The 16015-nt window shown below is 41.8% G+C and overlaps 1 protein-coding gene across 5 annotated transcripts in view; it reads left to right on the top strand.

Annotated features, from left to right (window-relative positions):
• The window catches only part of dnai3 (dynein axonemal intermediate chain 3), a 34717-nt gene extending 19035 nt beyond the window's left edge, over positions 1 to 15682 (top strand). For all 5 annotated transcript variants that reach the window (XM_046300251.1, XM_046300254.1, XM_046300252.1 and 2 more), the window contains 10 exons: positions 3356 to 3429; positions 3610 to 3763; positions 4049 to 4145; positions 5572 to 5696; positions 5972 to 6035; positions 8753 to 8883; positions 9073 to 9277; positions 9504 to 9595; positions 9752 to 9874; positions 14945 to 15682. In XM_046300251.1, coding sequence (XP_046156207.1) covers positions 3356 to 3429; positions 3610 to 3763; positions 4049 to 4145; positions 5572 to 5696; positions 5972 to 6035; positions 8753 to 8883; positions 9073 to 9277; positions 9504 to 9595; positions 9752 to 9874; positions 14945 to 15082 — 1203 coding nt within the window. In that variant the 3' untranslated portion in view covers positions 15083 to 15682. The remainder of the gene's footprint in view (positions 1 to 3355; positions 3430 to 3609; positions 3764 to 4048; positions 4146 to 5571; positions 5697 to 5971; positions 6036 to 8752; positions 8884 to 9072; positions 9278 to 9503; positions 9596 to 9751; positions 9875 to 14944) is intronic.
• Positions 15683 to 16015: the final 333 nt, after the last annotated feature.

The raw sequence follows: 16015 nt of genomic DNA, 5'->3' as shown, positions 1-16015 counted from the left end.
TCACGCGCACAGTTAACTTTATCAGAGCCAAAGGTTTGAATCACCGCCAGTTCAAGGCATTTCTGACGGAGTTAGAAACGGAGCATGGTGATTTGCCTTATCACACAGAGGTGCGATGGCTAAGCCAGGGAAAGGTGCTTCAAAGATGTTTGGAGCTTCGTGAGGAGATTTGTCTGTTCTTGGACAGCAAAGGGAAAGACACAACACAACTCCGAGACGAAATGTTTCTGTGTGAAATGGCTTTTCTGTGTGACATTACGAGTCATCTGAATGCAATGAACTTGCAGCTGCAGGGTCGGGATCGTGTCATCTCTGATATGTACAGTACAGTGAAGGCATTTAAAACCAAACTGACTCTGTGGGAGACGCAGATGCGGAAAGAAAATTTGAGCCACTTTCCCAGCTGCCAGACCATGAAAGAGAAGCTCTCTACCAGTGCGTTCCCGAGCGCACAGTTGGCTGATAAAATAGGTATGCTTGCCGCTGACTTTCGACGCCGATTTGCTGACTTTGAAGCACAAAAAAGCAGGTTGGAACTGCTCGGTAACCCATTTGCTGTTGACGTGGAAAGCTCACCACCAAACCTCCAAATGGAGTTGATTGACCTCCAATGCAATGATGCACTGAGGGCAAAATATGTGGCAGTGGGTGCTGCGGAGTTCGCCCGTTTCCTCCCCGACACAATGCCCCAGCTGCGCATCCAGGCTGCTCAAACGTTGTCTATGTTTGGCAGCACATACCTGTGTGAACAACTGTTTTCTTTGATGAACTTGAACAAAACATCACACAGAAGTCGACTTACTGCTGAACACCTCCACTCAATTCTGAGGATTTCCTCAGCTCAGAGCCTTACCCCGAACATTGATGAACTTGTGGAAAAGATGGGACACCACCAAGTATCACCCTCAACCTCAAACAAGTGAACATTACTGTGCAATCACATATTTAGAGTTTTTACTCAGTTCAAGTTTAAAAGTTAAAGTTTAATATTTGTTTTCACTGCATGTTACTTCTCCTTAAACAAAGTGTTGTTTTTGATTAATAGATTTTTGCACTTTATTTTATTGTATTTCAATCCAATTATATTTTAAAAATATTTCAGTTGAGTGGATGATAGAAAATTGCTATTATTGTTTTTTTCTTTGAAGTAAATTTAGCCCACTTTTGCTAAAATAGAAAATATAGGCTACTGATGGTGCCTTGAATACCGGTTTCTTTCATTTAATGTTCATGTTATGGGGATTTTTATATAAAGGAAATTTGTCTTTTGTGTCTGTTGAAAATTAAAGATTACTGACAGAGCCATAAGAAAATATTGCTTTATTTATCTGATCATATTGGAATATATTTGTTAGGTTTTCAGTAGGTTCAATTAGGTTCACTAGACTATATGCGTCATTTAAAAAATTTTCAATGAACATTCGAACAGTCCGGCCCTCGGCTTGTAGCTAAATTTTTTATTTGGCCCTCCGTCCATTTGACTTTGACACCCCTGCTGTAGGGGGATGAGGGGAGGAACTGTAGGGGGATAAGGGGAGGAACTGTAGGGGGATGAGGGGAGTTACTGTAGGGGGATGAGGGGAGGAACTGTAGGGGGATGAGTGGAGTTACTGTGAGGGGATGAGTTCGATGAACTTGTGAATATTTCTCTCCATCCAGTATGAAGGAAGTTAGTGGCTGCAAAAATCCTGAACTATCCCTTTAAGATGTTTTATTAGCTAATTATTTGATTGTGATTTCTTACCATGGGAAAATACTAATGTGATATGACTTTTCTGTTTTTGTCCAAATGAATCATTCTTGAAAGTTTTGGTCTCAACACACTCGGCTCTCACCACAAATGTTTTACCCCTTTTTTCACCCCAATTTCGTGGTCTCCAATTGGTAGTTACAGTCTTGTATCATCACTGCAACTTCCGTACGGACTCGGGAGAGGCGAAGGTCGAGAGCCGTGTGTCCTCCAAAACACAACTCAACCAGGCCGCACTGCTTCTTGACACAATGCCCACTTAACCCGGAAGCCAGCCGCACCAATGTGTCGGCAGAAACACTGTAGTGTCAGCGTGCACTGTGCCTGGCCCACCACAGGAATCGCTAGTGCGCAATGGGACAAGGACATCCCTGCCGGCCAAAACCTCCCTTAACCCGGATGACTCTGGGCCAATTGTGAGCCGCCCCATGGGTCTCCCGGTCGCAGCCGGCTGCGACAGCCTGGACTCTAACCAATAATCTCTAGTGGCACAGCTAGCACTGCGATGCATTGCCTTAGACCACTGCCTTAGACCACTGCATCACTCACCTTATGAGATCTAAAGTAAATACACTTAACAAAGTACCAACCTACCAGGGTCCAATGAGAACTGACATTTTTTAGCCTTCACACCTAATTTACACACTGATATTCAAACGCTTACGTTAAAAGGGTTAGCTAGGTCCTCTTATCACACTAATGATTTCTGAGTCTAATTTTGGTATGATGATCCTGTTTAATTTACGATCCAATCTGACTTAAAAGCACTTTGACCATTACACAATACATTTTTAGCAGGATCTGAGATAGATGATCAATGAAAGTAGTCACAGTAGAGAAGGTCTATAGGAATAGCTTTATAGGAGTGGTCAAGGGTGAATGTCACAACAGGCTTTTAGACATAATTGCTGTGGTCCATCTACGTCAGGAAGCACCATAGAGATCATCTCTATGTCAGGGATCTTGTCAACACAAACCTCCCTAACAGGTCAGAGCAGGAAATGGTAACTCGTATCTTCAAGTGACTTGTCGTGATGCCTATATAGTGCTGTCTTAGTAGTAATATCACTACAAGCCTTTCACACTAGCCTGGGTACCAGTGTAATATTGAGCATGACAATTCCAGAAGGAGTTGGCAGGAGAGCAGAAACAGACTTGACACCCAGGCTACATTTGCATGGTTTTTATTAAAGAGGTGGATAGTAATGAAGTTATCCCTTCCTCAATCTCCTTGTATGCCCTGTGTGAGTGAACATTTATTGGTTATACCATCTAATAAAGTGTGTCTTTTGTCTTATGTCTAAAGAAGCGTGTGGGTGGTGCAACGCTTCGTTGCAATCCACAGACAGTCGTTGGTTTAAGTGAAACCAGGCAATTATCAAAGTGTCCCCAGGGAGCCAAACCTGTAAAACAATAGAGGGAGGGATAGCATTATTCTAGGACTAAAATACAGCTGCACAATGGTCTATGCTCCCAAGTGCTCCCTTTTATTAGGACAAGGTTCCGACCCTAAATGGGATATCATTACTCACCGTGACAAGGACTGAAAAGCCTACCTGTGGTATAGTAGATATTCATTCATTTTCTCTCTTTCATTCTGATAAGGTCTCTAGAATGGGGGTACCGATGGAGAACAAGAATGGAATATGTGTTCAGATCGTCACCTGCGCCCCTGATTGGTACAAAGTGACATTAATATTAAATGACTGACTAAATGCAATCGTTTTATAAAAAATAGAATATTGAATGAAAAACAATACAATTATAATTTAGATGTATCAAATGTTAGGTCCTGTCTCTTTGTTGGTGTTTTTGTTTGTTTATTTTGTTCTCCCTGTGTCCGTCTCTCTCCCTACCAGCTGTGTGATGTTCTGGGATATTCGTGCTCCGAGGGTACTCCAGACCATGGCCGACCAGCGGAAACAGAAGGTGGAGGAGAAACCCCTGGAGAATCCTCACGGTGTTCCCAACACCTTCAAACACCTCGACCTCACATGGAAACCACTCATCAGGGTACAGCATATATCATACTGTACCATTACTGATTTATAACAGACCCCTTGGTTAAATGGTAACACTCCTGGTATGACCCCAGAAACCAAGGTTCAGTCTCCACTTCAACCCCTTTATCTACACTTTAATTTTCCCCTACACTTCTGATCTGTCGGAAATACACATAGAAAATATAAAGGGAGAGTGGTGTTCCTAGTGTTGCCTATTTTTGGAATGTACTGTGTGTTTGACAGTTCTCTAAAGGCATTAGATAGATGTCAAAGCTATCGTCTTGTCATGTGTCAGGTTTCCCTGCCTAAGATTGATACCAGCGGGGAATACAGCCCTTTGAAAATCAGCCTGCGAGACAACACCTGTGACAACCATACAGGTAGCAACGCAGGTGAGTATTTACCTTCTTCCTCTACCGTTTTTCTCTCTCCTTCTCCTTCAGGTGCAGGTGAGCATCTCCCTTCCCTCTGTTTATTTCTCTTGCTGTCACTCTTTCTTTTCCTATTTTCATTCTCCCTTTTTTCTAACCCCTTGAAGCAACACAGATGAGCGGAACACTAAACAGCAAGCCAAAACAACATCTGTCTTCAAATCAAGACTCTTAGGAGATAAAGATATAAGAGACTAGTTACTCTTTGTAATGGACCCGCAGGGCACACACTGTCTGTGGAGTGTATGATGTGTTTGTCAGTGTGTCTGTACATTGCGTTCGACATGCTTGTGTATGTGTTTGAGTGTGCCACTGTCTTAGATTCTACTTTGGATCAGTGAGCACTATGATCAGTGGGGCATGGCCGTCTCTCCCTTCACCACCCCCCCTCACCCATCTCACCCTTCTCGCCTCTGGTTTCATACTGCTTTATTAAACGATCGGCCCCAGACCTAGACAAGGCTCTCATAGTCAGGGGGCATTAACCTTGTTGACTGTCAGCTGTTTGCAATATGCTGCTGAGCCCCTGGGGCCAAAAGATGTTCCTGTGTCTCGGGTGGTACATCAAGAAGAAAACCTGCCTTTGTCTTGCTGCTTTAAGATCTGCATTTATACACACAGCTTTCTTAGTGGTTATGGAATGAATTCATTTTCAGTTACTGAACCTAAAAGGTGCTGAATTTTTGGGGCGTTTTTTTGGGCATGTCGTGGGCTGTTTCGATATGATCTATGTAATGAATAGGGTCAGCTGTCTTGAGTTAAGGTGGGTAGCGGCTTTGTCTGTTAGAGAATGGAAGGTCAGGTAGAGAGTCTTGATTGGAAGGTGTTACCTGTCCTGTCTTAAAGACTCCTCCCTACAATCCTCCAACCCAATAGTAACACTAGGTTTAGATTGTAGAAGGTGGTGATCTTCGTGTCATCAATGACGCTATGATGATCAATGTCATCAGTCATCACTGGAACGTTTGTTAGTGTAACCCAATTTGATCTTAACCACAGTTCTAATGAGTAGCCTACATCTCCTATAACTAATAGTGTGTAGTGATCATACCCTAGAGATAGCTAATATAATATGGCGATAAAGGGCTGTGAACATGCTGTCGAGTCCTGCACTATCACTGCAGACAGTGGGGCTTTTGTCACTGAAAAGGCTGCGCCTCTCCTTCTCCCTCTCCTGTTGGTGGTGGTCAGATGACTGAGCTGGTACCAAGCCTTACAGAGCCACAGCCCCACGTGCTCTCCGGTCAACTGCCCTGGCTGTTTCACTCACAGAGTAACAGTCATTAAAGAGCTACAAAAGGCTATCTGGAATAAATGCCCTAACTATGATGTTTAACTGCATAACAACACTGCTCACTCTGTGCTTCCCCCTATTAACCCCTGACAGACAGGGCCCACCTGAATGCAGAGAGGTCAGAGGTTGCTCCAGAGTACGCCCTGCTCAGAGTGCCTTCAGCCAAACAACTCAAACCGCTGGAGGACATCTGCACCCGGTTATACGCAGGGACCGAGGTAACGTAGCCTTTCTTCTCCATAACTATTATATGGATGGATGGAAGGAAGTTCCAAGGGGGAACCATTATCAAGTAACTGAAAAGTGCGTACTACTAGAGGTGGAATGTGTTTCATTGATGAGTTATGGAGTTAATACTTTTCATGAAGAACTCAATTCAAGTCACAGATCACTTCATACTGTATGCCAACTGTAAACTATCCATCCTGGGGCTTAGTTACACTAAGGTAAAACTCAGCTACAACTTGTTCTTTCTACCACTTTTTGCACTCAGGATGGAGAGCTTGTGTACACAGACTGGAAGTTGGAGAAGGACAACGACTCTGGACGACTGTTCAGTAAGATCATCATAAATGAGAGGGGCTATAATATCATTTAAACTATACTCTTACAGTTAACATGTCCGTTGGTTCACAGCCAAGGAAAATACATCATCTCCTAAACCTCTAGAGCTCTGAGTAATCAGGGAGATTGGTTGCTTGTTTCCTATATCTTAAGTATCATGAATGTAACTGCTCTACAGATTCCATGGAGACTCAAACAATGCCTTCAGGATCTCCTATTCTCCTCCTAATCATAGTTTGTTTAAGCACAAGAGATTTGAGGCAGTCAAGAAACAAAACAAGGCATTTACTGTCTGGGAAATAGATTTAATATCATGGCTGCTAGACTACAATAGTATCACTACTAAAGTATTGAGCCATTCAGCAATTTATGACCAATTACAGGAGATTAAACTTGGTTCCCTCATCTTGTTTTGGCAGGGCACAGGAATGTGATTACTTAATAATAAACTGTGTCTCGTGTCACAACAGCGTCAGGGTAGACAAAGGTTATTTGCTTGTACATTAATGGTAAATTGCTCCCTATAAAGCACTTTCCTCATGTTAGTTAATGGTAAAGGGGGAAATGGTTCCCAAGGGAAATGACATTATTATAGTATAAAATGTGCTCCTAGTGGTCAGTAGACTGTTTATTTAGCTTTAACATTATTACTGTATCCCAATAGGAAGATACTGGTCCTTGGAAATGGCACCACTGTGGATTCAAATCTTGATGAAACATTCAGACACAGACACACATACTTACCTCAGACTCATTTTCCATGTGTGTCACGACTTCTGCCGAAGTCGATGCCTCTCCTTGTTTGGGCGGTGTTCGGCGGTCGACGTCACTGGTCTTCTAGCCATCGCCGATCCATTTTTCATTTTCCATTTGTTTTGTCTCGTTTTCCCACACACCAGGTTTTCATCTCCCAAATACTGGTCATGTATTTAACTCTCTTTTCCCCCATATCTTTGTGTGTCATTGTTTATTGTTCATGTCGGTACATTTCCGGCTGGTTTTGTGCGGGTGCTGTTTTCACCCGTGTTTTGTGGCAACCGTTATTGTTCGCACATTGGTACTGTTACTTGTGCTATTTTCTTGAGTAAAGTGCGTTGTTCACTCATCTCTGCTCTCCTGCACCTGACTTCATGCACCAGCTACACCCACCGCCTGACAATATGGTTCATCTCCTATGTGGTTGAGCTGGGGTAATCTCTCTCTCTCTCAATTCAATTTCAATTCAATTTAAGGGGTTCATTAGCATGGGAAACAGATGTTTACATTGCCAAAGCAAGTGAAATAGATAATAAACTAAAGTGAAATAAACAGTAAAAGATTAACAGTAAACATTACACTCACAACAGTTCCAAAAGAATAAAGACATTTCAAATGTCATATTATGTCTATATACAGAGTTGTAATGATGTGCAAATAGTTAAAGTACAAAAGGGGAAATAAATAAATAAAAATATAGGTTGTATTTACAATGGTGTTTGTTCTTCACTGGTTTCCCTTTTCTTGTGCCAACAGGTCTTCTCTTGAGAGCCAGGTCTGCCTTCAGTGGCCTTTTTCAATGGCAAGGCTATGCTCACTGAGTCTGTATATAGTCAAATATTTCCTTAATTTTGGGTCAGTCACAGTGGTCAGGTATTCTGCCACTGTGTACTCCCTGTTTAGGGCCAAATGGCATTCTAGTTTTCTCCGTTTTTTTGTAAATTATTTCTCAAAGTAATTATCTTTTTGTTTTCTCATGATTTGGTTGGGTCTAATTGTGTTGCTGTCCTGGGGCTCTGTGGACTCTGTTTGTGTTTATGTACAGAGCCCCAGGATCCGCATACTTAGGGGACTCTTCTCCAGGTTAATTTCTCTGCAGGTAATGGCTTTGTTATGGAAGGTTTGGGAATTGCTTCCTTTTAGTTGGTTGTAGAATTTGTCTCTTTTCTGGATTTTGATAATTAGCGGGAATCGGCCTAATTCTGCTCTGCATGCATTATTTGGTGTTTTACATTATACATGGAGGATATTTTTGCAGAATTCTGCATGCAGTCTCAATTTGGTGTTTGTCCCATTTTGTGAATTCTTGGTTGGTGAGCGGACCCCAGACATCACAACCAAAAAGGGAAATGGGTTCTATAACCGATTCAAGTATTTTTACACAGATCCTAATTGGTATGTTGAATTTTATGTTCCTTTTGATTGCATAGACGGCCCTTCTTGCCTTGTCTCTCCGAACGTTCACAGCTTTGTGGACATTACCTGTGATGCTGATGTTTAGGCTGAGGTATGTATAGTTTTTTGTGAGCTCTAGGACAACGGTGTCTAGATGGAATTTGTATTCGTGGTCCTGGCAACTGGACCTTTTTTGGAACACCATTATTTTTGTCTAACTGAGATATACTGTACGGGTCTAGGTCTCACAGAATCTGTGCAGAAGATCTAGGTGCTGCTGTAGGCCCTCATTGATTGGGGACAGAAGAACCATATCATCAGCAAACAGTAGACATTTGACTTCAGATTCTAGTAGGGTGAGGCCGGGTGCTGCAGATTGTTCTAGTGCCCTCGCCAATTTGTTGATATATATGTTGAAGAGGGTGGGCTTAAGCTTCTCCCCCATGTCACCGCCCGGCCCCGTTGAAAGAAATGTGTGTGTTTTTTGCCAACTTTAACCGCACACTCTCTCTCTCTCTGTCTCTCTCTCTGTTTCTGTCTACTTCTCTATGTTTTTCAGGTGCGAAGCCCTCTCATCGGTTTATAATCCATGATGGGCAGGTGAACACTGTTCGTCGGTCTCCCTTCTTTAAAGATATCATTCTGACCGTGGGAGGATGGACCTTTGCCATCTGGAAGGAGGGCGTCACGGTAACAACAATAGCAACATTTGGTCAAACACAGACTCATTAAGATAATTTGGTATCACTTAACTTAAACCCTGCGGGTATAATGCATTCTAACTTGTTGTAAGTATATATGAGCCTTTATAAGGTTTTATGATAAGGCTTATAAAATGTTTTTAAGCATTTGAACTTGTTGTGATCTACGACCTATCAGAATGGCCCCATCATCCAGTCATCGTGTTCTCAGAAGAAGTGCACTGTGGGATACTGGTCCCAGTCACGTCCAGCTGTGCTCTTCATCGGTAAGGAGGACGGGAACATTGATGTGTGGGACCTTCTGGAGAAGACCCATGAGCCCTCCCAGACCCAGAACATCACTGCCACCCAGATCACATGCATCAAACCCTGGATCGTCTCGTGTGAGTTGCCGCTGATCTTGGTGCTGCCAACATGGTCCCAGATCTGTTTGTGCTGTCTTGCCAACTCGTATGGTCATTGTGGCAGTAGGAATTGACAAGACAGCACAAACAGATCTGGAACCAGGCTATGTTGCTAATGCTGCTGCTGGATCCCTGTATTTATTTATTGTTCGATTCAGAAAGTTCTGTATTAATCTGATTCACTTTTTGTTTGTTATACAAACAGCAAAGCAGCATCTCCTGGCTGTGTCTGATCACCTGGGCACTCTGCATATTCTGGAGATCCCATGGACACTTCGCAGCCCCTCCAGCAATGAGGTTTGTACTGGAGGTGGCCTCTAGGACAACAGGATGTATTCAATTTTACCATCTGTGTTTTATTTTCTCCAATGCGTTTTATATAGCTCTACCATCCTCCGTCTGCGTGCGTGCGTGCGTGCGTGCGTGTGTGTGTGTGTGTGTGTGTGTGTGTAGAAGCTGAGCATGAGTAAGTACTTTGAGAAGGAGGTGGACAGGCTGGTGTACTTTGAGAAGAGGAGGGAGATGAGAGCCAAGGAGAAGAAAGACTACGAGGCAGAGGAGCTGAGAAAGAAGACGGTGAGATACAGTATATAGAGATGATTATTAACTGATGGAAAACATTATCTGTGTATAATGTCACATGGTCAGAACCGATTCAAACTGGTTCTAAAGTTTTGCCATTTTTAGCTCATACGTTTAAAGCCAGAGCATCGAATATTGCCTGCTTAAAGTTGGACTGTCTGCGCATTTAAAAATATATATATACAGTGGGACAAAAAAGTATTTAGTCAGCCACCAATTGTGCAAGTTCTCCCACTTAAAAAGATGAGAGAGGCCTGTAATTTTCATCATAGGTACACTTCAAAATGAGGGGAGAAAATCCAGAAAATCACATTGTAGGATTTTTTATGAATTGATTTGCAAATTATGGTGGAAAATAAGTATTTGGTCAATAACAAAAGTTTATCTCAATACTTTGTTATATACCCTTTGTTGGCAATGACAGAGGTCAAACGTTTTCTGTAAGTCTTCACAAGATTTTCACACACTGTTGCTGGTATTTTGGCCCATTCCTCCATGCAGATCTCCTCTAGAGCAGTGATGTTTTGGGGCTGTTGCTGGGCAACATGGACTTTCAACTCCCTCCAAAGATTTTCTATGGGGTTGAGATCTGGAGACTGGCTAGGCCACTCCAGGACCTTGAAATGCTTCTTACGAAGCCACTCCTTCGTTGCCCGGGCGGTGTGTTTGGGATCATTGTCATGCTGAAAGACCCAGCCACGTTTCATCTTCAATGCCCTTACTGATGGAATGAGGTTTTCACTCAAAATCTCACGATACATGGCCCCATTCATTCTTTCCTTTACACGGATCAGTCGTCCTGGTCCCTTTGCAGAAAAACAGCCCCAAAGCATGATGTTTCCACCCCCATGCTTCACAGTAGGTATGGTGTTCTTTGGATGCAACTCAGCATTCTTTGTCCTCCAAACACGACGAGTTGAGTTTTTACCAAAAAGTTCTATTTTGGTTTCATCTGACCATATAACATTCTCCCAATCTTCTTCTGGATCATCCAAATGCTCTCTAGCAAACTTCAGGCGAGCCTGGACATGTACTGGCTTAAGCGGGGGGACATGTCTGGCACTGCAGGATTTGAGTCCCTGGCGGCGTAGTGTGTTACTGATGGTAGGCTTTGTTACTTTGGTCCCAGCTCTCTGCAGGTCATTCACTAGGTCCCCCCGTGTGGTTCTGGGATTTTTGCTCACCGTTCTTGTGATCATTTTGACCCTACGGGGTGAGATCTTGCGTGGAGCCCCAGATCGAGAGAGATTATTATTATGTATGTCTTCCATTTCCTAATAATTGCTCCCACAGTTGATTTCTTCATACAAAGCTGCTTACCTATTGCAGATTCAGTCTTCCAAGCCTGGTGCAGGTCTACAATTTTGTTTCTGGTGTCCTTTGACAGCTCTTTGGTCTTGGCCATAGTGGAGTTTGGAGTGTGACTGTTTGAGGTTGTGGGCAGGTGTCTTTTATACGGATAACAATTTCAAACAGGTGCCATTAATACAGGTAACGAGTGGAGGACAGAGGAGCCTCTTAAAGAAGAAATCTTGCTTGTTTGACCAAATACTTACTTTCCACCATAATTTGCAAATAAATTCATAAAAAATCCTACAATGTGATTTTCTGGATATTTTTCTCATTTTGTCTGTCATAGTTGAAGTGTAACTATGATGAAAATTACAGGCCTCTCTCATCTTTTTAAGTGGGAGAACATGCACAATTGGTGGCTGACTAAATACTTTTTTGCCCCACTACATATTTTTTCCCCAAAATCATTTAAGACAGCCATGACATAACAGATTGCTAACAGATTGCTTGATGCATAATGTGTGTGTACTCCTGAGTACCTGTTTCTAAGTTATTCTCAACGTCTTGAGCCAGAAGGTGACAATCTGCTACACACTGTAAGTCTTGCAAACGGATTTAATTGACCCAAAGTTACAGTTGAAGTCGGTTGGAATCATTAAAACCTGTTTTTCAACCACTCCACAAATGTCTTGTTAACAAACTATAGTTTTGGCAAGTCGGTTAGGACATCTACTTTGTGCATGACACAAGTAATTTTTCCAACAATTGTTTAGACAGATTATTTCACTTATAATTCACTGTATCAGTGAAGTTTACATACATTAAGAAGTTTACATACACTAAGTTGTCTGTGCCTTTAAACAGCTTGGAAAATTATGGAACATGAAATCATGGCTTTAGAAACTTCTGATAGGCTAATTGATATCCTTTGAGTCAATTGGAGGTGTATCTGTGGATGTAGTTCAAGGCCTACCTTCAAACTCAGTGCCTCTTTGCTTGACATCATGGGAAAATCAAAAGACATCAGCCAAGACCTCAGAATTTTTTTTGTAGAACTCCACAAGTCTAGTTCATCCTTGGGAGCAATTTCCAAGTGCCTGAAGGTACCACGTTCATCTGTACAAACAATAGTACGCAAGTATAAATACCATGGGACCACGCAGCCGTCATACCTCTCAGGAATGAGACGCGTTCTGTCTCCTAGAGATGAACGTACTTTCGTGCGAAAAGTGCAAATCAATCCCAGACCAACAGCAAAGGACCTTGTGAAGATACTGGAGGAAAAAGATACAAAAGTATCTATATCCACAATAAAACGAGTCCTATATCGACATAACCTGAAAGAAGCCACTGCTCCAAAACCGCCATAAGAAATCCAGACTACAGTTTGCAACTGCACATGGGGACAAAGATCGTACTTTTTGTAGAAATTTCCTCTGGTCTGATGAAACAAAAATGTAACTGCTTGGCCATAATGACCATCATTATGTTTGGAGGAAAAAGGGGGAAGCTCGCAAGCCGAAGAACACCATCCCAACCGTTAAGCACAGGGGTTGCAGCATCATGGTGTGGGGGTGCTTTGCTGCAGGAGGGAATGGCGCACTTCACAAAATAGATGGCATCATGAGGATGGAAAATTATGTGGATATATTCAAGCAACATCTCAAGACATCAGTCAAGAAGTTAAAGCTTGGTCGCAAATGGGTCTTCCAAATGGATCAATTTTGCCACAACTTCCAAAGTTGTAGAAAAATGGCTTAAGGGCAACAAAGTCAACTTATTGGCCATCACAACGCCCTGACCTCAACCCTATAGAAAATTTGTGAGCAGAACTAAAAAAGCGTGTGCGAGCAAGGAGGCCTACAAACCTGACTCAGTTACACCAGCTCTGTCAGGAGGAATGGGCCAAAATGCACCCAACTTATTGTGGGAAGCTTGTGGAAGGCTACCCGAAACGTTTGACACAGGTTAAACAATTTGAAGGAAAGCTACCAAATACTAAGTGTATGTAAACTTCTGAGTGTATGTAAACTTCTGACCCACTGGGAATGTGATGAATGAAATAAAATCTGAAAATAAATAATTCTCTCTACTTCTGACATTTCACATTCTTAATATAAAGTGGGGATCCTAACTGACCTAAGATAGGGACTTTTTACTAGGATTAAATGTCAGGAATTGTGAAAAACTGAGTTTACATTTACATTTAAGTCATTTAGCAGACGCTCTTATCCAAAGCGACTTACAATATGTGTATGTGATGTCTGGACAGCGGTTATCAAACCTTTCAGGCCAAGGAAAGCATTCCTTGCCAAACTAGTTAACTGGTTTATCAAACCTTTCAGGCCAAGGAAAGCATTCCTTGCCAAACTAGTTAACTGGTTTATCAAACCTTTCAGGCCAAGGAAAGCATTCCTTGCCAAACTAGTTAACTGGTTTATCAAACCTTTCAGGCCAAGGAAAGCATTCCTTGCCAAACTAGTTAACTGGTTTATCAAACCTTTCAGGCCAAGGAAAGCATTCCTTGCCAAACTAGCTAACTGGTTTCACATAACCATTAGACCCACTATCTGATGCTTGAGTGGGCAATTTATGGCTGTGATTTCAACCAAGGTTACTGGAAAAAATACATATACTTCCCCTTGTGTCCCCCTGAAAGAACACCTTGCCAGTTTGGTTCTAGTTGTTGTTGAGCAAACATTGAGTTTGTTTAATTCACCTTTAATTCACTCAGTCTTTAAATGCTCTCATTCTCATTAAACAGTATTTAGTCTGTAACCATTTAAGATCATTCTAAATCATCAGATTTAAATGATCTTTGCCACCCACCATGGAATGTCTACTCCCAATCTAAACTATACACCATCTACATATAAGGGAAAATTACAGTGATTATGATTGAAAAACAGTTTTATATCTTTGTGCAACAATGATAGCGCATTTGTCCCAGAGCTCATGTATATTTATTCTGTCTTTCTTCCCAAACAGACAGAACAAAATGACTGTTATGGCACAAATGAAAGTTTAGAATAAATCCCCTAACCCGCTGACTTCTGTCAAGATGATCGAAGACGATCTTAAGGCTAGTGAATACATTTCTTTTCAAGTAAACAACCAACATTCAATTCAGACATGTCTCCCAACCTATTATTTTGCACTCATTTGGAGAGAAACACACAAATTAAATTCCATCCAGACCAAATACTTTTATGAGTAGGCTACAAAGACGCAGACCTCAAGAATTTAAAACCAAACACGGTGATTACTGTTTTCACAAATGTGTGTTTAGATTTTCTCCCGTCTGGCTCTGATAAGACAGAAATTCAAAATGGCCATTATATATTTAAAAAACATTCACTTTGTTATCCTCTCACTTTCTCACACCACACGCTGAATTTTTGTACTTGCTAGTCCTGGCCTGTTGCTAGGGAGACCACAAACTCTGATGTTTTAAATGAGGTTAGGTTTAACCAAAGAAGGATATTATGAAAGACAATACAATGGGTTGGTTGACCTTCTTGATATAACTGATCTTAGCATTTCTCTGACGAGGTAGAGTAGTTACTGATCACAGAGATCGAGTTCTACATTTTCTCTATGATGGAAAACTATCTACAGCTGGAAATCTGTCTCTGTGAGGTTGTTGTGAGAGGTCTCACAATTGGTCTGAAGGGTTGAAATAAATTGAACAACATACGACTGTCGTTGTTATTAATTTCTCTTTTCCAAGATGAACCAAAAGCATGTTTCCTTGGTCTGTCCCCCTCCCAGGAACCCATCATACCAGAGAAGCAGGTGGAGCAGATCTTGGAGGAGGCCATGAAGGAGTATGAGGACTACTTGTCCTTGGAGACGGTCATCCTGAAGGAAATGGGGCTGCTGCCAGACACCGACAAGGTTGACATCTGACATCTGAAATCGTAACCCTAATCCACTGTTCAGTCTGACACCTGATATCACACCTTGTGTGACCAGCAGGGTTGGGGTCAATTTCACTTCAGTTTACTTCTTGGAATTGACCCCAACCCTGGTGTCCAGTGTTCAGGCTGATGTCTGATGCTCCCTGAAACCAGAGGCCTACCACACAACTGATTTAACACAGTACTACAAAGTGTCTATTCAATTGAAAATGGAATTGTTACACTTTTTATTTTCTATGTACAGTATTAAAAGCTCCATTTGGTTTTAGTAAATTGTTCAGAAAACTGTATGCATCTTGTTTTGCTTGTACATGTAGTGAATGGAGAGATTCCTCAGAGTTGAGTGAGTTTTTCACACACACAAGTCAGCTGTTTTTTTGTTATGATATTTGTGTTTCTTAATGTAATATGTAGTTGTTGTTCTGTATGTTTGTCTATAGTTTTGTTCAATGTTGTGTTAAGTGTATGTAAGTTGTTTTGTCTGAAACATTGTTCTCCCTGCTGCTGTTGGACCAGGTCTCTCGTGAAAAATGTAATCTCAATGAGAAAAACCTGTATAAAAAAAGGTTAAATAAAATAAAAAATATATACACATACATACATGTTTGTCTGCGTGAACTCTGGTTACTGTGTAATGCCTGCCATCCTCCCTGGTTCATCATTGGTTCCCCAGAGCCCCTGATAATGAAATACATTGTGAGTACCCAAGGATTTGAACTCGGCAGGAAATCATTTCACAGGTCTTTGGTTTCATGGTTCTGCTCTCATATGAAGTATTGATTACTCCTTGTCCGCCTGATATTGATTAAACAGTATTGATCCACACTGCAGCACTCAGCAGATACTCTCAGCACTACAATAGAGATTATAATTAGCATGCCCATTGTACTGTAACTCATCGCCATGAGAGGATATATAGCCG

This window comes from Oncorhynchus gorbuscha, linkage group LG15 (genome assembly GCF_021184085.1).
Source record: "Oncorhynchus gorbuscha isolate QuinsamMale2020 ecotype Even-year linkage group LG15, OgorEven_v1.0, whole genome shotgun sequence".
NCBI lineage: Eukaryota > Metazoa > Chordata > Actinopteri > Salmoniformes > Salmonidae > Oncorhynchus > Oncorhynchus gorbuscha.
Note: the sequence above shows the minus strand (reverse complement) of the source record. Positions and strands in the feature narration are given on the sequence as shown.